This window comes from Diceros bicornis, chromosome 28 (assembly GCF_020826845.1).
Source record: "Diceros bicornis minor isolate mBicDic1 chromosome 28, mDicBic1.mat.cur, whole genome shotgun sequence".
NCBI lineage: Eukaryota > Metazoa > Chordata > Mammalia > Perissodactyla > Rhinocerotidae > Diceros > Diceros bicornis.
In genome coordinates, this window is record NC_080767.1 from 5,259,566 (window position 1) to 5,283,790 (window position 24,225).

A 24,225-nucleotide genomic window follows, 5' to 3' on the forward strand; every position below is an offset into this window, starting at 1 on the left:
TCTTCTTTTGAATGTTAACTCTTTAAAAAGAATTTTACTATTTTCCTTGCTATATCTGATTTTGGGGTTTTTTTAATTGAACATAATTCATATAACATAAAGTTCATCCCTTTATTTATTTATTTTTTTGGTGACGAAGATTGGCCCTGAGCTAACATCTGTACCAACCCTCCTCCGTTCTTTGTATGTGGGATGCCGCCACAGTATAGCTTGATGAGCAGTGTGTGGGTCCGCACCCAGGATATGAGCCCACAAACCCTGGGCTGTCAAAGTGGAGCGCACAAACCCAACCACTATGCCACTGGGCCAGACCCAAGTCACCCTTTTAAAGTATACAATTTAGTAGTTCTTAGTGTATTTATTAGTGATTCAGTGCAATATCACCACTATCTAATTCCAGAACGTTTTCATCACCCCAAGAAGAAACCCCATACCCACTAGCAGTCGCTCCCCTGCTACTCCACCACCCTCCCCACCCCCACAACCACAAATCTACTTTCTGTCTCTGATACACATGATTTTAACAAAGCTTACAGTACTCCTAACTGTGGTTTTATTATACATCAAAGCCAAATTCTATCCTCCAGAAGAAACAGTTTCTCTTATTTTACCATAACTCAATAAGAAAATGTAATTTAATGCAGCAAGTTCCTAAGACATCATTTCACGATGCAAAAAAAACTCTTACCAGGAAAATCATCTCACATGTTTACTTGCTCATCTGTTTTTGTTTTGTTAAGCTTTTACTGAAGAAGTATAATATACATATAGAAAAGTACACATATCATAAGGGTACATCTTGACAAGTTTTCAAAAACTGAACACACCTAATCAGCACCCAGATCAAGACACAGAAGTCCCCCAGACCCCTCTTCTAGTCACCCCTGCTTTAGAGCAACCACTGTCTTGACTTCCAAAACCATATGTTACTTTTGCCTGTTTCTGTACTTTTACAAATAGAAGCACAGAGTGTACAGTATAGAAAACATTTACATTGAAACTCTAGGCCTTGTAATACTCACCATAATCTTCTTGGAAAAACCATGACATTATCATCATCAAATGGTAGAAAGACACACGTAAGTACATATAAGAGTATGCCCATGCTCCAAACATCTGCCTGAGAGCGAGAAAAAAATAATTCAAAAAAATTTAGAACATATTTCAGAATGGCAATACATGTAACAGAATCACAGAATCTTCACAGACCTGGAAAAGAGCTCAGAGATCATCCAGTTCAACCTGCTCATTCTACAGACAGGGAACCTAAAGCCCAGAAAGGAAGGCTGGCCCAAAGTCACCCAGTCAATGGCAGGCCACCCAGGTCACCTCCTGACTCGAGTTCCTGCACTCTCCTCTAACGCTGGACTCTAAAGCTTAATAGACAATAATTTCCAGGTGGCTGGGCTGGACTGGGCATGGTAAGGAAGGAGATGAGGCCAGGTCTCTGATTCTGAGAGATGACTGTCCAGTGCTACTGAGGGTTTATTACATATGAGGATTATGTAAACATGCATGAGGATAGCAAAACAAGTCCTAAAATTTACTGCTAATAATCTGCAAATGTGACTAAGCTGAACTGTAAAGTCCTCTCTATGCAGAGAAACCTTAATAAATTTCAACAATTGACTTTTCAAATATAGAGGCTAGAAATTAGCCTGCCAGTACAAACAGCCCTACAAATCTCAAAATCCCCACAAGGAGCTTAACCTTTATATAAGATAACCAGAGGTAGGAAGGGCAGCATCTGTTTTTTTGTTTTTTTTTTTTTAAAAAGGGAGGTGGGGTGGGAACAGAGGTAAAAGAACTTGAGCAGCATCACACATCGAGGTAGCACCTACACTAAGTAACCCGAATTGAACTCCTAGTCCCATCTACCAAATCACATCAAATTACCAGGACTCCTCTAAGATGCCCCAAGTGAACAATTTACTTTCAAGCAAACACCTGAGTTTTCTTTGAAGTTGCAAGAGGTCAGAAATTAACCTCAGAGATGTCAATACTTAATCTGTAATTGAGGCTCGATGGCAGAGCACTCCTAACCAGGGTGTTAAATTCAAAGCAAAGAGGCTCCACGAGAAAGAGCGGGCTAACATGGCCTCGTCAGATGCCATAAGAAGAGGTCAACAGAGAGATTATGTCTGAGGTTAAGCTTTTTGAAAAGATGAAGAAAATAATGGTAACATCCCCATAGAAATCTACCAAAGCCTAGAAGAGAGAAAAAAGCAGAAAAAGTATTCTTCAGTTAACTCATCAAACCACTTTCACTTCACTGTTTTGAAATGGATGAGAATAGCGGCTGACCCCCCCCGTCGCATAAGGCTTAAGTTCAAGTGCTCTGCTTCAGCGTCCCTGGGTTCGTGGCCCGGATCCCAGGCACGGACCTACATACCACTCATCAGGCCCTGCTGTGGCAGCATCCCATATACAAAAAATAGAGGAAGATTGGCACAAATGTTAGCTCAGGGACAATCTTTCACCACCAAAACAAAAAAAAAAGGTTTTCTCTCTGAAATGGATGAGAATAAATTAATCAACTAAAATCACAAACCAAAGCAAATGCAAGTGAATCCATAAGCTACCAATTGCCAAATAAAAAAATAATTGGGGAGAGGTGGGGTTTGAAACCATTTCCTGTGAGAAATCACAGAAAGAATTAGAGATGTTTACCATGGAACATTCCTTAAAGCATGATCTGTACCATGAGAAACAGAATCACCTAAAGTACTTATTTTAGAATGAAGATTCTTAAAGTCCCACCTTGGAAAACAAAACCAAAATACAAGTGTACAGCCCTGAGCTCTATATCCTTGCATCGTAAGTGGGCTATGTATTATATTTATTGCAAGTTATTCATTCCACTTATTACTTTACATATCTTACACTCTGAACAGACTGAACTCTTCAATTAAGAAGATTATTTCTTTCCTCATCTTTATATCCCCAAAGCACAATGCCTGACTCAGTACAGGTCACCAATAAGTGTATATTGATCACATACTGAATTAATCAATGCATAATTACCTCTGAGCCCAGATACGATTTGCCTTGTATTAATTCGGGTGCTGCATAAGCAAGACTCCCACAGCAGGTCTGTAGGTGGTAATCCTTGTTATCCTGACAATAAGATAGAAATGAAACACTGACTAATTACAGCCTTAAGAGAATTAAAACCTTGATAAACATTCTTTCAGCACAAGCAAAGAGAAGCTAGATGAAGAATTACCCAAATAAGAGACTTCTGCAGCCAACCCAGTGCTCGCTGCTTACATGCATGCACATGCGTTTCCTCTTCGCTGGATTTCCAATGTGGCTACAACCTGGCACGAGCAAATCCTCTTCCCCTTAGCTCAGTCAGGTCAGGCTCATACTTCTCCAGATTTCCACTCCCATAATAATCAGCTTAGCACACATCCAAGCACGCATGTCTTCCCACCTCCAAGCACTCAAGGAAAAAGGATTATGTACCCTATCTCCAATACCGAATCTTTAGACACAGAAAAGCTTCTTTCTCCTTAGAGGGAAGAGAGCAACATGCTACACAGAACAGTGCCTTGGAAGTCTGTTTTCTAGACTCAGTTATCACAGGAATCACAACGTGAGCTTCCAGATCTGTTAAAATGAGAAACCTGCTCCACCTCCTCTGCTCTCCCACAGAAATATCAAAACATAATGAAAATGATACTACTGCCTAACATGTGTATCGAGTTCTACAACGGGCAAATGACCTGCCAGATTGTGAGATTTCATTTACAACTGCAACAACATGCCCAGAAGTGAGCTCCTCAGCAGAAAACTGAGGCAATCCCCTCCTAGCCAACTCCAGCTTCCTTAGAGGCTGTCTGTGTGGGTCGAATCTGCGGCAGCCAGAAAGAAAGGCTGATGGAGTCTGTCAGACAGATTCTCCACTGCCTCCCATAGAGAAGATGACTTAAACCACTTTATCTGCTCAGAGTATGTTTTATCTTTATACGCCTGCCAATCAAAAAAACACCTTCTAGCATTTAGTTCCCAGACACAAGCTCCACTGACCATCTCTGAAGAGCCAAGGGGAGAGGAAAATCAGAAAGAATAAGACATTCAGCCAAAGGGGCAAAATCTGCTTCCCTTAGCACCTAGCTAATTCTGATTGGGGCAGGAAATAATCATGGGACTACACAGGACTGAGGCAGGTCTGCAGTTTCAACATTCTCAATCAGTGTAGACAGCTCATTTTAGAGACTGTGGGAACCATCATTAGAAAACACAGGAGGAAGCCTCCAACAGGCAGCCACACAGGAGCTGTGCTGCAGACAGCCGAGCTGGAGAGTTCAAAGTCACCTCAAAGAGAAGGTGTGCTGAAGAACACCACTACTTAACTGTGGAGCACAAATTAGGGACATACATAACAGTATAAATTGAAAAATGCATATGGACTTTTTCCTTCTTCTTTCGTAAGGAAAGGGGACTGTCTTTCAAAATCTAATTGTTAGTTATATAACCATCTGGATAACAAGGAGTAGATTTGCACTAAATTCCCAAAACTCACATCTAAATGAACAAAGGCGTCATCTAGTGGCAACATACTCAAACTGCAAACACACGGTCAATTCAGCATGCCTGCTATGATGGTCTCAGGTCACCTCAGCACCGCACATTCCCTCACAGCATACCCAGGGGTCTTCAGCAGGACCAACCCTGGACCTAGAGCAGTGGTGCTCAATCTTGGCCACATAGTAGAATCAACTAGAGAACTTATAAAAGGGATGAAATTTAACATTCTTCTCAGTGGATGCAACCAGGCTCAATAAAGACTATGTGGAAGTCAGTGCAAGATAACGCACTAAGAGGTGCATTTACAAAGGAAACAAGTGCACTTTTATTTCTGCACTTACCTTGGGTTTCGCACAGAGACCAAAGTCAATCAGCTTTAATTTATGATATTCATCAAACAACAAATTTTCCTGGGGGAAAAAAAGATAAATTCATAGCTGTATACTGACTTCCTTATATCACATGCCACCTCTAGCCATTTCTAAAAACGACGTAAGGTTGTTTATTTAAATAGCCTGGGCACAACAGAGTGAAAATCATTTAAAAAGAATGAAATGATAAGAAGTGTAAAAGGGGAGAGGGGAGGAATGTTGATAACTATCCTGCTTCCCTTCAAGACATGTTAGCATAAACCATTTTCTCAGTGGTGCTCTGAAGCTCAACTAAAAGCAAACACAGTGTGCGCCAAAGGCAAGTTTAAACCAAAAGAGTGAACTCACATCAAAGGGTTGGGTATACACAAAGGGAAAAGGACAGTAACACTGCCCTATCTTGTCAGACCGATTCTAGGTGCCTGACCCTGGTACCAGTAACACTAAAATCCATGTTCACCATCATCCACGTTAGTCAGAGCCTGCAGACTTAAGAGAATTCACATTTTATACTGTCTTTGAAAAGTAGAGTCTGTCAATCCATCGGACTGTTTCCTTCTGAAGTGCAATGGAATTAAAATTAAAGGAAAATGAGGTTAGGAAAAGAGTATTGAAAGGAAACACTCAATGGCAATATTCTTGAAGAAAACACTCAAAACTCTTCTTTCCTAGAGATCAAATCCTGAGGTTTATAGGCCACAGTTGATTACAAGGACACTTATAATATCACACATAATTGGTATATAAATAGAATGCCAATAAGTCCATCCAGAAAAGCCCACCAGAAGTCAAAAGTAAAGGAGGAAAAAAAAGTGATACATGATGAGTGGAACAAAGAAAAAGAAGCAAAGCCAAGACAGATTCTAAGCAGAAAGAACATTTGGAAACCTAGCGAAAACAGGTAAATGAAGTTGAACTCTGGGGTGAGAATCTAACTGTGACGCAGTCACTTGCTGGTTTGAGGTCCCTGTGAGCGTGGCCCTGGCTGTGCACGTAAGCAACCGCAGCCACTATCTGCAGGAAGACGACTCGGGTCTCCTCCTCCGACAGGTGACCCTGGGAGATGATGTAGTCAAACAGCTCTCCTCCAGGGCAGTACTTCAACAGCAACACAGCCACACAGATAGTGTCACTACTTACAGAACTCACTTCCGAGGAGTGTAAAACAAAACATTATACTTAACTGAGCAATATTATTAATTCCACTTACAGGCAAGGGAACTGAGTGAGGCACATTCAGAAATACACTCTCAGGATCCAATAAGGCAACAGTGATTCCGGGAAAGAGAACAACAGCTCTTGGTCTCGAGCAGTTTTATTACTAGTAGCTAGAAGTACAACCAACTACCACCATGATTTTTAAGCTCATTCAGGGTTTTGTATTTTATAGCAAAGCACTAAAACCCCTTCTCATCCTAATGCACTCACATTTAGTGTAGTTACCTGACACAAAAAACCCAGCAGCATTATTGCTCCTTCATCCCGAAGACCAGTGATTTTCAGTCTGTACCAGAAGGAGCCCGGTTCTACAGAGGATCCTTGGAGGCTGCAGGAGAATGGAGGCCAGAGCGCGAAGCCCGAGGCTCTCCATCCCTTCTTCTCCAGAGCAGCTCCTCCTTTCCGTAAACGGGGGTTTCCATTTAAGATTTCGTTTCATTTTAGCAATATCAATTATATTTATATGTGTATATGGCATTTGACTTCATAGTTCCACACTGAGGAACTGTTCCTACAGACACTCTCATATCAAAAGCAATGCACGTTCAAGGTCATTCACCGCAGCAGCATTGTTTGCAGGAGCAAAAAGACGGGAAACAACCCAAATGCTCACATATATAAATTATGACACAGCCGTAAAATGGAATTCTATGGAGCCATAAAAAAAGAGGAAGCTCTTTATGAACTGATATAAAACAATACCCAGTATTAAGTGAAAAAAGCAAGGTGTAAAGGAGCATAGGTTGATACGGTGACTTGCAAAAGCATTAAGCTGAACAGAAGAGGCTAAACACAAAAGAATACTGACTGTATGATTCTATTTACATCAAGTACAGTGGAACAGTTTACATCCACTGTAAACTGATATAGAACAGTTAAAACTAACCTATGGTGACAGAAATCAGACCAGGGCTGGGAAGGGCAGTGGGTGGGTGGTGTTACAGGGATTAACTTCAAAGGGTCAGGAGAAAACTTCCTGGGGTGCTGGAAATGTTTTACACCTCGACTGGGGTGGGAAGTACACGGGTACATACCTTTGTCAAACTGTATATACCCAATGTGTGCATTTTATCATATGTAAATTACACCTCAATTGTCAATTTCTTAAATGCTATCCAATAAGATTTGCATTAAGAAATCATACTTTATATTTTCAAATAAAGAAATATAAAATAAAGAGAAATAAAAACATCTAAAATCTCTGTGAACATACCTGGATGGTCTCCAGCCTAAAATGTTAAGTGGGGACAAAAACACAAAGTACAGAATAATACTACAGTGTGTGACCATTTGTGTGACAGAAAATGATAAGCAACACACACATATTTATATATATTTGTATATATAAAAAAACACATACATACACGCATGTATGTACACACATGCATACATACATACATAATATATGCAGGTATTTGTAAATACATGGCATATCTATAGGAAACACAAGAGAAGTAAGTGACTGATTCAGGGGAAGGGAATTAGATGACTGGGATAATGGTAGAGAGAATGTCACTTTGTAATACATACTCTCTTGTCCCTTTTAAATTCTGTCCTAGGTTCATGGTTTTTTGTTGCTGTTGTTTTTTAAGTATTTAATTTGGACAAAGAGATCAACTTAAAAAAAAGGCTTTAAAATCACCACTGTAGACCACGTGGGTGTATCTACAATGTAATAATGAGAAAATAGTTCTAGGTCCAAAACTTTCAGCATTATGAATTTTAAAATGTGCTTTTTAAAAAGTGCTAATCTGTGAAAATGATGTGCAGTTAGAAATTATTTGGCTGAGACTAAGGAAAATGAAACCAGAGATGAATGATGCAAGTTCTCAAGACTTCACTTTCCAAACCAAAAAGGGCAGGTTAAAAACTTGAAAGAGTTTCGTTGGCATAACACATATATTGAAGGCTAACTATAGGCTGTGGGTTGAACTGAGTCCCCCAAAAAGATATGTTCCAGTCCTAACACCCAGGACCAGTGAAGGGGACCCTATTTGTAAATCAGGTCTTTGTAGATTAGGGTGGGCCCTAATCCAATGACTTGTGTTCTTATATGAAGAGGGAAATTTGGACAAAGACAAAGACACACAGAGAAGAAAACCCCATTTGAAGACAGAGGTAGAGACTGGAGTGGTGCATCTATAAATGAAGGGACACCAAGGATTGCCAGCAACCCCCAGAAACTAGAAAAGAGGCATAGAACAGATTCTCCAAAAGGAATCAACCTCGCCCACACTTTGATTTCAGGCTTCTAGCCTCCAGAACTGTGAGACAACAAACTTTTGTTTTAAGACAAGTTCGTGGCAATTTGTTACGACAGCCCTAGACTAATACATCATATAAAACTGAAATGGATATGTCCCTCTAGGAACAAATTCTAACATATTTTATCCAGAAAACTACACCACCCCATTAGGAGTGTATTAGAAAGAGAATGTTCACAATGAATCTCCAGTTTATTATATATGACTACTTGATCTAAATTGTTATAGACAGAATTCAAACAGATAAACCACTAAACATTTATTCTAATATTTCAGGTAAAACGTACTTTTCTCTTAACTTTTGATAAAGTCACTGCTATGGTCTGAATGTTTGCGTCCCCCCAAAATGTTGAAGTCCTAACCCCCAAAGATGACAGAATTAGGAGGTGGTACCTTTGGGGGGTGATTAAGACTTGAGGGCAGAAGACTCATGAATGGAATTAGTGCTCTTATAAAAGAGGCTCCAGAGAGATCTCTTGTCCCTTACCCCACGTGAGGACACAGCTAGCTATGAACCAGGATGAGGGCCCTCTCCTGACCACGCTGGTGACTTGATCTTGGACTTCCAGCCACCAGAACTGTGAGAAATAAATTGCTGCTGTTCATAAGCTACCCAGTCTTTGATGTTTGCTATAGCAGCCCAAGCAGACGGAGACAGTGACCAAATACTTTCAGGTCTCTGGAACATACTACTAACCTCAAGAACCATGAATATTTTGTCTGCTGTCTCTAGTACATGGTAGAGTTGACATATATGCTGATGTCTCAGGTTCTTCAAGGCATCGATCTCTGTTTTGATGTGGGGCAAGTCGCTCGCTCTGTGACAAAACATTATGTGGAGTGAGCAGTCAACCAATTTAGGAAATGTTCCAAGCACCATCAGCAGCTTCAATAGTGAGTAGAAAAGTGATCAACAGCCTCAAAACAAATTGTTCAACAATTCCAAAAAATATCACAACAAAACTTACTTGTGTGTACATAAAAAAGGCCTGAAGGTTTTATGAAAGACAAGTTTGATGTGGGTCAATAGTACAAAATCCAGAAAAACTAAAAATCTCAGACTCCTGTAGAAGGTTAGCATTCCAAACAAGGAGATGACAGGAACACTCCTCTGTGCACGCCTGGGCTACCACTTTCCGTCTTAGCAGTGTCCCTAAGAAGTAAGCTGAGCTAAAAATCAGTGAATGTACGTGAAAGGTATGCGGGTATTCACTGTCTCAGTCTTCCAACTTTTCTAGGGGCTTGAAATTTTTTTTGTGTGTGAGGAAGATCAGCCCTGAGGTAACATCCATGCTAATCCTCCTCTTTTTTTTTTGCTGAGGAAGACCGGCTCTGAGCTAACATCGATTGCCAATCCTCCTCCTTTATTCCCCCAAAACCCCAGTAGACAGTTGGATGTCATAGTTGCACATCCTTCTAGTTGCTGTACGTGGGACGTGGCCTCAGCATGGCCAGAGAAGCGGTGTGTCGGTGCACGCCTGGGATCCGAACCCGGGCCGCCAGTAGCGGAGTGCGTGCACTTAACCGCTAAGCCACTGGGCCGGCCCTTGAAATTTTTTAAATAAAAACTTGGAAAAAAAATTAATTAAATAAAATAGTAAGTTGGTTGAGTGGGAGAATAGGCCAAGATGAAAAAAATTTTAAAGTCCATATTAAAGACAGAAATCTAAACACCCAAGAAGTAACAAGTAAAACTTGATCATAAAAAGGGACTCACTCTAATAATCACTGGCTTAAGATCCAATTGTCTAGGACCATGCAACCAGATATCAGGTCTTGACCAAGAATCAATCGTAACTTTGACTATTCTGATGTGATAATCTTTTCTTCTTCTTTTTTTGGGGGGATTGGGAGTCTGATGACCAAAACTCTAGAAATAATCAAAATATTATTAAAATCCTAGAAACTAAAATAAGCATAATAACATTAGAAAATATAAAAACAAGTTTAGAAATGATGAATTAATGCATCAGATTGATGCATTAGGAGAAGTTTTGAGTATCAGTGTAGTAATACATTTTGTAATAACAGGTCACATTTTGTTTACTATTTAAGTGTTTGAGTATTCAAGTAAATAAGTCATACTAAAGTTGTAACAAGTTTAAATTGCTTTAGGGAATTAATCAAATTTGTAATCAATGTTTAAAGGCTCAAGAAAAAATGGTTTTTAATGCCTTTTTATTAGTTACCTCAATACAACATGGAGCACCAAAAAACAAAAATATTAAAAGAGAGACTGAATTATCAGTTGATAGATTATTAAAAATAATTTCTAATATAGATCACTGTGTGATTTAGGCATATAGTTTTGAAGGAGGTCAAAGAATTGAGTGACATTTCTATAACAAACTGCTTACATTCCCTTTGACTGACTTATGTATGTTAATCAGCACTTACATTCTTAAAAATAAAAATCAAGGCAGCAATTGATGTTAAACTCTGTCTCCTTCCGGCAACAAGGGAGATCGAAAAGAGTCCAATGTGTCTAATTTAAAAATGCATTTTCAGCAAATTTTTTTTTTTTTTGCTGAGGAAGATTCACCTTGAGCTAAGACCTGTGCCAATCTTCCTCTATTTTGTATGTGGGTTGCCACCACATCATGGCCAACAAGTGGTGTAGGTCCACACACAAGACCCAAACCCATGAACCCAGGGCGCCAAAGTAGAGCGCACCAAACTTAACCACTACACCACAGGGCCAGCCTCTCGGTAAGTTATTTTTTGTTTGATAATTATCAACATTTATAAACTGTTCGTGTTGTTTTACTCAATTGTATACTACTAATAATTATAATGCTAACTCAATCCAGAAGAAAAAAAAATTTTTTTAACACGAGATTTTTGGTTAGAGAAAAAAGATTTTAAAAAACTTTTTTAACTTACCTTCAAAAAAAGAAACAATCACAGACACACACTGAGAGACCAGGGAATTCTCAGCAGGAGACCAGAACAAAGAAAAGCACAGACACCAAACCACATAAGGGATGGTAGAAAGAACTAGGAAGAAAAGACAACTCAGGATGACTTCAAACACTGGAAAGGGTATAAAAGGCCCAAAAAGACCATCAAAGGAGACAGGTCTTCCCTCAATATAAAAACAAAAAAACTGTTTATAGAAATGAAACTGATTTCTGTAAGCTGATTTTGTACCCTGCAACTTTGCTGTAGTTTATATCTCTGAAGAACATAGATGCAAACTGAATACAGCAATACATTAAAAAGATCATACACCATGATCAAGTGGGATTTATACCAGGGATGCAGGGATGGTTTAACATCAGCAATCAATGGGATACACCACATTAACAAAATTAGAAATAAAAATCACATGATCATTTCAATAGATGCAGAGAAAGCATGTGACAAGATCCAACATCCTTTATCATAAAAACTCTCAACAAAATGGGTATAGAAGGAAAGTACCTCAACATAAAGGCCATATATGACAAATCCACAGCCAACATCATACTCAATGGGAAAAAACTAAAGCCATTCACCCGAGAACAGGAACAAGACAAGGGTGCCCACTCTCAAACACTCCTATTCAACATAGTACTGGAGGTTTTGGCCAGAGCAATTAGGCAAGAAAAAGAAATAAAAGGAATCCAAATTGGAAAGGATGAAGGGAAACTTTGCCTGTTTGCAGACAACATGATCCTATATATAGAAAACCCTAAAGAATCCACCAGAAAACTATTAGAAACAATCAACAATTACAGCAAAGTTGCAGGGTACAAAATCAACACATAAAAATCAGTTGCATTTCTATACACTAATAACGAACTAGCAGCAAGAGAAGTCAAAAATACAATCCCATTTACAATCACAACAAAAAGAATAAAATATCTAGAAATAAATTTAACTTTAATTTAAGAAGGTGAAAGATCTATACACTGAAAACTATAAGACACTACTTAAAGAAATTCAAGATGACATAAAGAAATGGAAAGATATTCCATGCTCATGGATTAGAAGAATAAACACAGTTAAAATGTCCATATTACCTAAAGCAATCTACAGGTTCAATGCAATCCCAATCAGAATCCCAATGACATTATTCATGGAAATAGAACAAAGAATCCTAAAATTTATATGTAAAAAAATTTATACAATGTTATAAACCAATGTTACTGCAATAAATAAAAAATTAAAAGAAAAAAAAACAAATATTTTCTCAATTTGTCTGAAAAGTGAAAACTTTCTTCATGATGTCCTTTAAGGCCCAAAAGTTTTCAAGTTCGATGATGGTTATTTATGTTTTTGGAGTCATATCTAAGAAACCATTGCCTATCCAGAGTCATAAAGACTTGCACCTAGGTGAAATTGATAAGTTTTTAAAAATTCAAAATCAAGAATAACAAAGAGATCATTGAAAAATCTACAGACATTTTAAAGATCACAAGAAGATACAGAAACAATCATATATTAACAACTTTGAAAATTTAAATGAAATAGAGAATTCTTAGAAAAGTACAACTTAAAAATAACAGGGAGAAATAGAATTGAATATTCCTATAACTAGTAAGAACACTTTAATAAATTAAACACTATTCCACAAAAAAAACTCCATTGGCGTCATTAGTGAAAATTCCAGAGTTCATAAATTCTTCAAAAGAATTTTAAAAAGGATACACTCCTCAACTCATTTTATGGGAACCATAATCTTGATACAAAACCCAACAAAGACAGTGACAGAAAGGAAAATAATAGGCAAAGTCATTCAAGAATATAGTTGAAAAAACCTGAATGGGAGTAAGAAGGAATAAGCATGTTCCTCGTAGTCTTTCCCACTGAATGCAGCTATAAAATCTACTCAGAATGCATGGAGCAGAAGTTATTGGAGGACTCTGAACAGTAAATAGTGGCAGGAGAATTGGTGAAGACCAAAATATGAAGCGCTGAACTGGCAATGAGTTCACCATTTTTTACCCTCTGGTGGTCCTGCCACTTGGCCTCAGACACGGGCACAGCTATGAAATGCATGGCAGAGTGGGCTAAGTAAACCTCTAGCTTTCTGGCTGGAGAACCAAAAAGAGGAACCCCAGGGAACTGAATAGTACAAGGGAAATCACAGAGAGGGAGAAGCTTGGGAAAGTGACCCCATAAAATTGTTCACAAACTCCTGGTATCATCCTTGAGCTGTACTTGGATTGATCTGGTCTTAATCAGCATATACGAGACTTGAAGAACTGGATTTACCTTTATCCAGATCCCAGACTGGCCACTGGGTGGTGCACACATGGGCAGATCCTAATACCATTGCAAAGTCTTTGTCAATTGAAATGAAATTCTAACTGCAGACCACAAAAGGTAAGTTGGAACTTATGGACTGAACCTAATCAGGTCAAGTGCATACTAACACAAAAATATCAACATCCTTCATAGGATTTCAACAAAAGTCAGAGTCCATAGTCTAATAGCATAATATTCAACATGTGAAAGATTTAATCTACAATCACTGGACATATGAATAACTAGGAAAATCTCAACTCATGAACAAAAAGACAATTAACACATGCCAATTCCAAAATTTGAGTCATCTTGCTATTATCTGACAAATGCTTTAAAGCAGCTATTATAAAAATGCTCTAACAAATAACTGTAAACACCCTTGGAACAAATGGAAAATTAGAAAGTTTCAGCAAGTAAATGGAAAATATAAAGAATAACAAAATGGAAATATTGGAACTGGAAAATAAAAAAACCTAGAAATTAAAAACTCACTGGATAGACCCTGAAGCAGAATGGAGATGACAGAGGTAAAAGTCAGTGAACATAAAGACTGACTAGTAGAAATCAGTCTGAACAACAGTGAGAAACATAAAATCAAAAGAGCCCCAGGGACCTATGCAACAACAAAAAAAAAGTCCAACATTTGTTCCATCAGACTTCCAGAAAGAAAGGAGAAAGACTGCAGAGCTGGAAAAACATTTGAAGTAATAACAGCTGAAAACTTCCCAAGTTTGCCAAAAGATATAAATCTACAGATTCCAAAAGCTCAGTGAACCCCAAACAGGATAAAGGCAAAGAAATTTATACACACACACATCATAAAACTGATGAAAACTAAAGGAAATAAAAAAAAATTAAGGGGCCAGCCTGGTGGTATAGTGGTTAAATTCATGTGCTCCGCTTCAGTGACCTGGGGTTTGCAGGTTCAATTCCCCAGCATGGACCTATGCACCGCTTATCAAGCCATGCTGTGGCGGCGTCCCATATAAAGTAGAGGAAGATGGGCACGGAAGTTAGCCCAGGGTCAATCTTCCTCAGCAAAAAGAGGAGGATTGGCAACAGATGTTAGCTCACGGCTAATTTTCCTCACCAAAAAAAAAAAAAAAAAACCTTCAAAGTGGCCAGACCAAAAAAAAAACACATTATTAACAAAGAAACAATGACTGGAATGAATGCTGTATTCTCATTGGAAACCATGAAGGCCAGAAGAAGGTGGTACAACATTTTTAAGGTGCTGAAAAAAAGAACTATGGAGCCAGAATTTTATTTCCACTGAAAATAACTCTTCAGTAATGAAGATGAAATAAAGACATTCTCATAGAAAGGAAAAGTAAGAGAATTCAGGGACAGCCACCATGCTCTAAGAGAATTGCTAAAGAAAGGTTTTCAGAGAGAAGGGAGACAATAAAAAAGTACACCTGGACATCAGGAAAGAAAGAAGAGCAACAGACATGACCAATATCTGGGTAAATATAATGGACTATTCTTTTTCTCTTGAGTTCTTTATGATATTCTTGATGTCTGAAAGCAAAAAAAAACTTATAATACTGTCTCCCGGCATTTTCCATGTGTGTAGATGTAATATATAAGCCAACTACCATATAAAGGAGAGGGTAAAGGGACCAAGATGGCAATAAGATTTTTATATTCCACTCGAAGTAGCAAACTATTAATCTTAAACAGACTATAAAGTTCAGTGTGTATATTGTAATCCCGAAAACCACTAAAGACTTTATACAAAGAGATATAGCCAAAACACGGTAAATCAAATGAAACACTAAACAATATTCAAATAACCCAAAAGAAGGCAAGAAAGAGGGCAGAGGAATGAAAAAGAGGGGAAAAATGGAAAACAAATAATAAAATGGTAGACCTAAATCCAAACATTAACGGTAATTGCATTAAATGTAACTGTTTAAAACACACCAATAAAAAGATCAGAGGTTGTCAGAATGATTAAGACGACAAACCAGTTATACTCTGTATACAAGACACTCACTTCAAATATAATGATACAGATAGGTTCAAAGTAAAAGGATGGAAAAAGACACACCGTGCACTCATATCAGACAGAATAGACTCAAAGCAAGGAAAATTATAGGAGATAAAGGCGTATACTACACAAGGATAAAGAGGGTCAATTCACCAAGAAAATTACAATCCTAAATGTGTATGTAAGAAACAACAATGAACTCAACATACATGAAGCAAAAACAGACATAACTAAAAGAAAAACACAAATCCACAATTATCCTTGGGGACTTCAACACTCCTCTCACAGATCTCTATAGAACTCATAAAAAGAAAATCAACAAGGATATAGAAGGAATAAACAACATGATCAACCTACTGGACCTAACTGGCATTTATGACACTCAATCCAAGACGAGCCAAATAAACATTTTTTTCCAGTGCACATGGGACATTCACCAACAAAGACCATATTCTGGGTCATCAAACAAACCTTAACAAATTTAAAACAATTGAAAAAAGTACAGTATATGCTCTCTGATCATAATGTAATTAAAACTAGGTATCACCAGAAAAAAAATATTTTTGAAGATGGCGGCGTAGGCAGACTCTGAACTCACCTCCTCCCGTGGACACAGCCAATTTACAACTACTCGTGGAAAAATTACCCCTGAGACAGAACTGAAAACTGGATAAGAGGAACTCCTGCAACAACGGACAATCCTAACTGGGGTAGAAGAGGCAGAGACTCCCTTCCGGAGAGGAAAAACGCCGCCTTCACAAGCCGCCAGCTTCACGGCCGCTGGGAGCAGCACACAGGTACGCAGCCTCCCTGGAGGCGCGGGGTCCTGAGCCGGGGAGCGCCCCCACTGTGGGCATTTTGTGGACCCAGCACAATCGAGACCAGCGGCATAATATCTGACTTTGCCTGCTACTAAAGCATTGGGGAGCACCCCCAGAAAACCCGGTTCACAAAGAAACTAAAACTGGCTCTTAAAGGGCCCACGCACAAACTCACCCATTCCAGAAAGCATCCTAAAATCACCAGAAAGAAAGGTGCACAGTGCTTTGGTGACAAGAGACTCACCTAATAGGCCCTGAGTGCATCTCGGTGAGGGGTGAGACCTCTCCAGGGACTGGGATATTGGCGGCGGCCATTGTTGTGGCCTGGTGTGAGCGTGCTGACACAGACGCCATTGGAGTTCTCCCTGAGGCCTGCTGGCCCAGGGTCTCCTCCACCCGCTAGAGCCCTGATTTAATCCAGCTAAATCCAGCTCAGCCAGGGCAGGCAGCCCACCCTAGAGACTGGCCCCACCCAACAACAAGCCCTCAGGCAACTTGTGGGCCTGCATAGATTGGTGACTGGATTCTCTGCAGCCTGGCAACTGAACCGACTTGAGCGGGGCAGGGTGTGCACAAGGAGCGGGTGGGGAGTGTGGGGCGGTGGCGGAGTGTGTGGGGCTCCCGCCGTGGAGAGACTGGGTCCGCTTGGGGAGGTCGGGGCGCTCACACGGGGCAGGACTGTGTTGACTGTGTGTGTGGACCTGTGGGCAACAGGGCTTGTCAGCTGCAGAAGACTTGTGCTTCTCAAAGACCCACATAGGAGGTTTGCCCCACCTTCCAAAGCCTGAAACAATTGGGTGCTCCTGTGCCTGAGGCCAGCCCCACCCAGCTGCAATCCTCAGAGAGCTGACAAGAGACCTAATAGGCTAGAGGCTTACAGCAATTGTAAGGCCCTGAGCCTAAGAACCTGCCACGCTGGGGGCCTACTAAGTTAAAAGAAATACTGCAACATAAATGTGGTATTAGAGCTTGCAGCCAACTGTGCTGGGGCTCCCCACACCTGATAAAGAGACTGAAGGGCCCACAACAACTACAGGCAGCTGAGCATTACAACAGCTGGCCAGGAGCATAACTCAGCCTCCCTGGGTGCCTACAGGGAGAGCAAACAGGCCACAATAGAAGGACACACATAGCCCAAATAGGGGCCACCCCTGGAACATTGAGAACTGAGGGAAGCACACTGGAAACCTCCTAAGGCATCACTTACATAAGGTCACCTATCCAAGAGCAGGAGACGTAGCTGGCCTACCTAATACGTAGACACAAGCACAGGGAAAGAGGCAAAATGAGGAGGCAAAAGAATACATTCCAAGTAAGGGAACAGGACAAAACCCCAGAAAAGGAACTAAGTGAAACAGAAATGAGCAACCTACCCGACAGAGAGTTCAAACTAAGAGTGTTAAGGATGCTCACTGATCTGGGGAGAAGAATAGATGAACTCAGTGAGAATGTCAACAAAGAAATGGAAAATATAAAAAAGAACCAATCAGAAATGAAGAATACAATACTGGAAATGAAAAATTCACTAGAGGGACTCAAAAGCAGAGTAGAGGATACAGAAGAACGGATCTGCGAGCTGGATGAAAGACTAGAAAAAACTACCCAAGCGGAACAGGTGAAAGAGAAAAGAATTAAAAAGAGTGAGGACAGTCTAAGGGACCTCTGGGACCACATCAAGCGCACTAACATCCATGTTATAGGGGTCCCGGAAGGAGAAGAGCGAGACAAGGGGGCAGAGAATCTATTTCAAGAAATAATAGATGAAAACTTCCCTAACCTAAGGGACGAAACAGACATCCAAGTACAGGAAGCACAGAGAGCCCCAAACAAGATAAACCCAAAGAGGCCCAACCAAGACACATCATAATCAAAATGTCCAGAATTAAAGATAAAGACAGAATCCTAAAAGCCGCAAGAGAAAGACAAGTTACATACAAAGGAAACCCCATAAGGCTATCAGCTGACTTCTCAGCAGAAAACTTACAGGCTAGAAGAGAGTGGCATGATATATTTAAAGTGCTAAAAGGAAAAAACTTACAGCCAAGAATACTCTACCCAGCAAGGTTATCATTCAAAATGGAAGGAGAGATCAAAATTTTCCCAGATAAGCAAAAATTAAAGGAGTTTGTCACCAAGAAACCAGTGCTACAAGAAATGTTAAAGGGACTGATTTAAGGGGACAAGAGAAGACCACAAATAGGAAAAATTATCTATTTCCACGATAAGAGGGTAATGGATACAAATGCACAAAAAAGAGGTTAGATATGATATCAAAAACATAAAAGGAGGGAGGAGGGGAGTTAAAGAGTACAGCTTTCAGACAGAGGTCAAACTAAAGTGACCATCAATTCTGTATAGAAGAAGTAAGGAACAGAGAAGGACTACTAAAACACTGAGAAAAAAAAAAGTTAAAAAATGGCAGTAAGTGCATACTTATCAATAGTTACTTTAAACGTCAATGGACTAAATGCTCCAATTAAAAGGCATAGGGTGGCTGACTGGATAAAAAAACAAGACCCATATATATGCTGCATCCAAGAGACACACTTCAGACCTAAACAAACACACTTCAGACACTCACAAACTGAAAGTGAAGGGATGGAAAAAGATACTCCACGCAAATGGCAATGAAAAGAAAGCTGGGGTAGCAGTACTCATATCAGACAAAATAGACTTTAAAACAAAAACTGTAAAAAGAGACAAAGAAGGGCATTACATAATGATCAAGGGAACAATCCAACAAGAGGATATAACACTTGTAAATATCTACGCACCCAATGTAGGTGCACCTAAATATATAAAGCAATTATTAACAGACATAAAAACAGAAATAGACAGTAACACAATAATAGTAGGGGACTTTACCACTCCACTTACACCAACGGATAGATCATCCAAACAGAAGATCAATAAGGAAACACTGGCCTTAAACGACACACTAGAACAGATGGACCTAGTAGATATATACAGAGCATTCCATCCAAAAACCGAAGAATACACGTTCTTTTCAAATGCACATGAAACATTCTCCAGGATTGATCACATATTAGGCCACAAAACAAGTCTCCATAAATTTAAGAAGATTGAAATAATACCAAGCATCTTTTCTGACCACAACGGTATGAAACTGGAAATCAACTATAGGAAGAAAATCAGAAAAGCCACAAATACATTGATATTAAACGAAATGCTACTGAACAACGACTGGGTTAACGAAGAAATCTAAGAAGAAATCAAAAAATACCTGGAGACAAATGAAAATGAAAATACGACATGCCAGAATTTATGGGATACAGCAAAAGCGGTTCTAAGAGGGAAGTTTATAGCGATACAGGCCTATCTCAACAAACAAGAAAAATCTCAAATAAACAATCTAACAATGCACCTAAAGGAACTAGAAAAAGAAGAACAAACAAAGCCCAAAATCAGTAGAAGAAGGGAAATAATAAAAATCAGAGCACAAATAAATGAAATAGAGACCAAAAAAACAATAGAAAAATTAATAAAACCAAGAGCTGGTTCTTTGAAAAGATCAACAAAATAGACAAACTTTTAGCTAGACTCACCAAGAAAAGAAGAGAGAAGGCACAAATAAGTAAAATCAGAAATGAAAGAGGAGAGGTTACAACAGACACCTCAGAAATACAAAAGATTATAAGAGAATACTATGAAAAACTATATGCCAACCAATTCGACAATCTGGAAGAAATGGATAAATTCTTAGAATCATACAACCTTCCAAAACTGGATCAAGAAGAAGTAGAGAATTTGAATAGACCAATCACCAGTAAGGAGATCGAAACAGTAATCAAAAACCTCCCCCAAAATAAAAGTCCAGGACCAGACGGCTTCCCTGGTGAATTCTACCAAACATTCAAAGAAGAGTTAATACCTATCCCTCTCAAACTCTTCCAAAAAATTGAGGAGGTGGGGAAGCTCCCTAACTCATTCTACGAAGCTGACATTAGCCTGATACCAAAACCAGACAAGGACAACATCAAAAAAAAGAAAATTACAGGCCAATATCACTGATGAACATCGATGCAAAAATCCTCAACAAAATACTAGCAAATCTCATACAACAATACGTTAAAAAGATTATACACCATGATCAAGTGGGATTTATTCCAGGTATGCAGGGATGGTTTAACATTCGCAAATCAATCAACGTAATACACCACATTAATAAAATGAAGAACAAAAATCACATGATCATCTCAATAGATGCAGAGAAAGCATTTGACAAGATACAGTATCCATTTATGATAAAAACTCTGAATAAAATGGGTATAGAAGGAAAGTACCTCAACATAATAAAGACCATATATGACAAACCCACAGCTAATATCATTCTCAATGGTGAAAAACTGAAAGCTATCCCTCTAAGAACAGGAACCAGACAAGGATGCCCACTGTCACCACTCCTATTTAACATAGTATTGGAAGTCCTAGACAGAGCAATCAGGCAAGAGAAAGAAATAAAAGGGATCCAAATTGGAAAGGAAGAAGTGAAACTGTCACTATTTGCAGATGACATGACTTTATATATAGAAAACCCTAAAGAATCCACCAGAAAACTTTTAGAAGTAATAAACGAATATGGTAAAGTTGCAGGATACAAAATCAACATACAAAAATCAGTTGCATTTCTGTACACTAACAATGAAGTAGCAGAAAGAGAAATTAAGAATACCATCCCATTTACAATTGCAAAAAAAAAGAATAAAATACCTAGGAATAAACTTAACCAAAGAGGTGAAAGATCTGTACACCGAAAACTATAAAACATTTCTGAAAGAAACTGAAGAAGACACAAAGAAATGGAAAGATATTCTGTGCTCTTGGATTGGAAGAATTAACATAGTTAAGATGTCCATACTTCCTAAAGCAATCTATAGATTCAATGCAATCCCTATCAAAGTTCCAACAACATTTTTCACAGAAATAGAACAAAGAATCCTAAAATTTATATGGAACAACAACAGACTCCGAATAGCTAAAGGAATCCTGAGAAAAAAGAACAAAGCTGGAGGTATCACACTCCCTGATTTCAAAATATACTACAAAGCTATAGTAACCAAAACAGCATGGTACTGGCACAAAAACAGACACACAGATCAATGGAATAGAATCGAAAGCCCAGAAATAAACCCACACATCTATGGACAGCTAATCTTTGACAAAGGAGCCAAGAACATACAATGGGGAAAAGAAAGTCTCTTCAACAAATGGTGTTGGGAAAACTGGATAGCCACATGCAAAAAAATGAAAGTAGACCCTTACCTTACACCATGCACAAAAATTAACTCCAAATGGATTAAAGACTTGAATGTAAGACCTGAAACTATGAAACTTCTAGAAGAAAACATAGGCAGTTCGCTCTTCCACATTGGTCTTAGCAACATATTTTCAAATACCACATCTGACGGGGCAAGAGAAACAATAGAAAAAATAAACAAATGAGACTACATCAAACTAAAAAGCTTCTGCACAGCAAAGGAAACCATCAACAAAACGAAAAGACAACCTAACAATTGGGAGAAGATATTTGCAAACCATACATCTGATAAGGGCTTAATCTCCAAAATATATAAAGAACTCATGCATCTCAACAACAAAAAAACTACCAAGCCAATTAAAAAATGGGCAAAAGACCTGAACAGACATTTCTCCAAAGAAGATATACAGATGGCCAACAGACACATGAAAAGATGTTCAAAATCACTAACTATCAGGGAAATGCAAATCAAAACTACAATGATATATCACCTCACGCCGGTCAGAATGGCTATAATTAACAAGACAGGAAACAACATGTGTTGGAGAGGATGTGGAGAGAAGGGAACTCTCATACACTGCTGGTGGGAGTGCAAACTGGTGCAGCCACTATGGAAAACAGTATGGAGATTCCTCAAAAAATCAAGGATAGAATTACCATATGATCCAGCTATTCCACTGCTCAGTATTTATCCAAAGAACTTGAAAACACTAATTTGCAAAGGTACATGCACTCCTGTGTTCATTGCAGCGTTATTCACAATAGCCAAGACTTGGAAGCAACCTAAGTGCCCATCAAGGGATGAATGGATTAAGAAGCTGTGGTATATATACACAATGGAATACTACTCAGCCATAAGAAACGATGAAATCCAGTCATTTGTGACAACATGGATGGACATTGAAGGTATAATGCAAAGTGAAATAAGTCAGAGGGAGGAGGTCATATACCGTATGATTTCCTTCATTAAGTAGTAGATAATAACAACAATAAACAAACACATAGGGACAGAGAGTGGATTGGTGGTTACCAGAGGGGAAGGGGGGAGGGAGGAGGTGAAAGGGATAATTCGGCACATGTGTGTGGTGATGGGTTGTAATTAGTATTTTGGTGGTGAACATGATGTAGTCCATGCAGAAATAGAAGTACAATGATGTACACCTGAAATTTTTACAATGTTATAAACCAATGTTACTGCAATAAACAAAAAATTAAAAAAAAAAAAAACTAGGTATCACCAACAGAAAGACACGAGGAAAACTCCAAACCTTTAGAAATTAAAACACTTCTAAATAGTCAATGAGTTAAAGAGGAAGTCTCAATTGAAATTAGAAAATATTTCAAATTGAAGGAATGAAAATACAAATATAAACTTTATGAGACGCAAAGTTATTTTTAGATTAAAATTTACGGTATTAAATGTTTATATTATAAACAAAGAAAGGTCTCAAGTAAATAACCTAAGTTTCCACCTTAAGAAACTGGAAAAAGAAGAGCGATAGAGGAAGATATAAAATTGTCCCTATTTGCAGATGACAGGATTGTCTACATGGAAAATTTCAAGAAATCCACCCAAAAAACTCCTAAAATTAATATGTGAGTTTAGCAAAGTTACAAGGTACATGGTCAACACACAAAAATCAATCATATTTCTATATAGCCTCTGTGTGAGGATCCAGGCATTGGATCACAGCTGCTGGGGGTGGGGGAGGGGACTGCTCCCCTAATTACACTACTTCCCAGGGGTCCAGTCCACCCACCTTCAGATGTATAGCTGCATGGATCTCTTACATGTCATGTTGTGCTGTGTAGGGAATCCTCTGTTGGTCAGTGGATATCTGTTTGACTGTAATTTAGAGGGCAGAGACAAAGCGAACAACTCACTCCACGAAGATACTGACATCACTGGCCCAAAACTTGCGAATATTTGTGGGATCAAGAGAAGAAATCAAGAAGGAGATGTGGAGAGAGAGGGAACTGAGGAGCCTGAGAAGTTGTGAGGGGACAGAATGAAGACACAGAAAGGCATCAGCTTTGAATCGTGGACGGACACCTCTTCCTCTGAGGTGCTCAACAGCAGCAGCTCTGGAGAGATTTTTGGTGGACATGGATTGTTTATGGAGCTCAGATCATCTGACTCTATTTCTCTCGAGTCCTGGTGCCAGAATGAGAGGTAAGGGGCTGAGAAAGAAGACAGGGGAAGAGTGGGGCCCAATGACACCAGAGAGGGTGGAGAGGCAGCTGTGGGGAATGGCATCTGGGGTCAGTAAGAGGTGACTCAGTGGTCAGCTGAGCCTGGTGGGGTGGGGAGGGGACAGCTGGGCTTAGCTGCATGGATCTGGAAGGCCCTGCTCTTCCAGTCGGCGGATGGCAGTGAGGTGAGCAGAGGAGGGGGCTGCCCAGGGCTGGAGAAGTGAGGAATGTGGGAGAAGTTCCAGGGGACAGAGGGTCAGCTGTGAAGTCCAAGGTCCTGGCCTGGAAGGAGGCAAGTAAGACCTGGGCAGAGGGGCAGGCT

The 24,225-nt window shown here is 39.3% G+C and overlaps 1 protein-coding gene across 1 annotated transcript; it reads right to left on the reverse strand.

Annotated features, from left to right (window-relative positions):
* Positions 1-986: 986 nt before the first annotated feature.
* LOC131393770 (maternal embryonic leucine zipper kinase-like) lies at positions 987-9,218 on the reverse strand. The gene is made up of 4 exons (XM_058524808.1): positions 9,084-9,218; positions 4,875-4,943; positions 3,025-3,117; positions 987-1,120 (listed from the first exon to the last, which is right to left on the reverse strand). The coding sequence occupies exons 1-4, from the start codon at positions 9,216-9,218 to the stop codon at positions 1,019-1,021; spliced, it is 399 nt and encodes a 132-aa protein (XP_058380791.1). The 3' UTR covers positions 987-1,018.
* Positions 9,219-24,225: the final 15,007 nt, after the last annotated feature.

What these genes read in the sequence shown, in the direction of transcription:
- LOC131393770 (XM_058524808.1), bottom strand. Translation starts at nt 9,218, where the DNA reads ATGTTTTGTCACAGAGCGAGCGACTTGCCCCACATCAAAACAGAGATC. An exon ending in AAATATTCATGGTTCTTGAG is followed by an intron (nt 4,944 to 9,083) that starts GTTAGTAGTATG and finishes TTTTTCCCCCAG; the next exon opens with GAAAATTTGTTGTTTGATGA. An exon ending in GTCTCTGTGCGAAACCCAAG is followed by an intron (nt 3,118 to 4,874) that starts GTAAGTGCAGAA and finishes TCTTATTGTCAG; the next exon opens with GATAACAAGGATTACCACCT.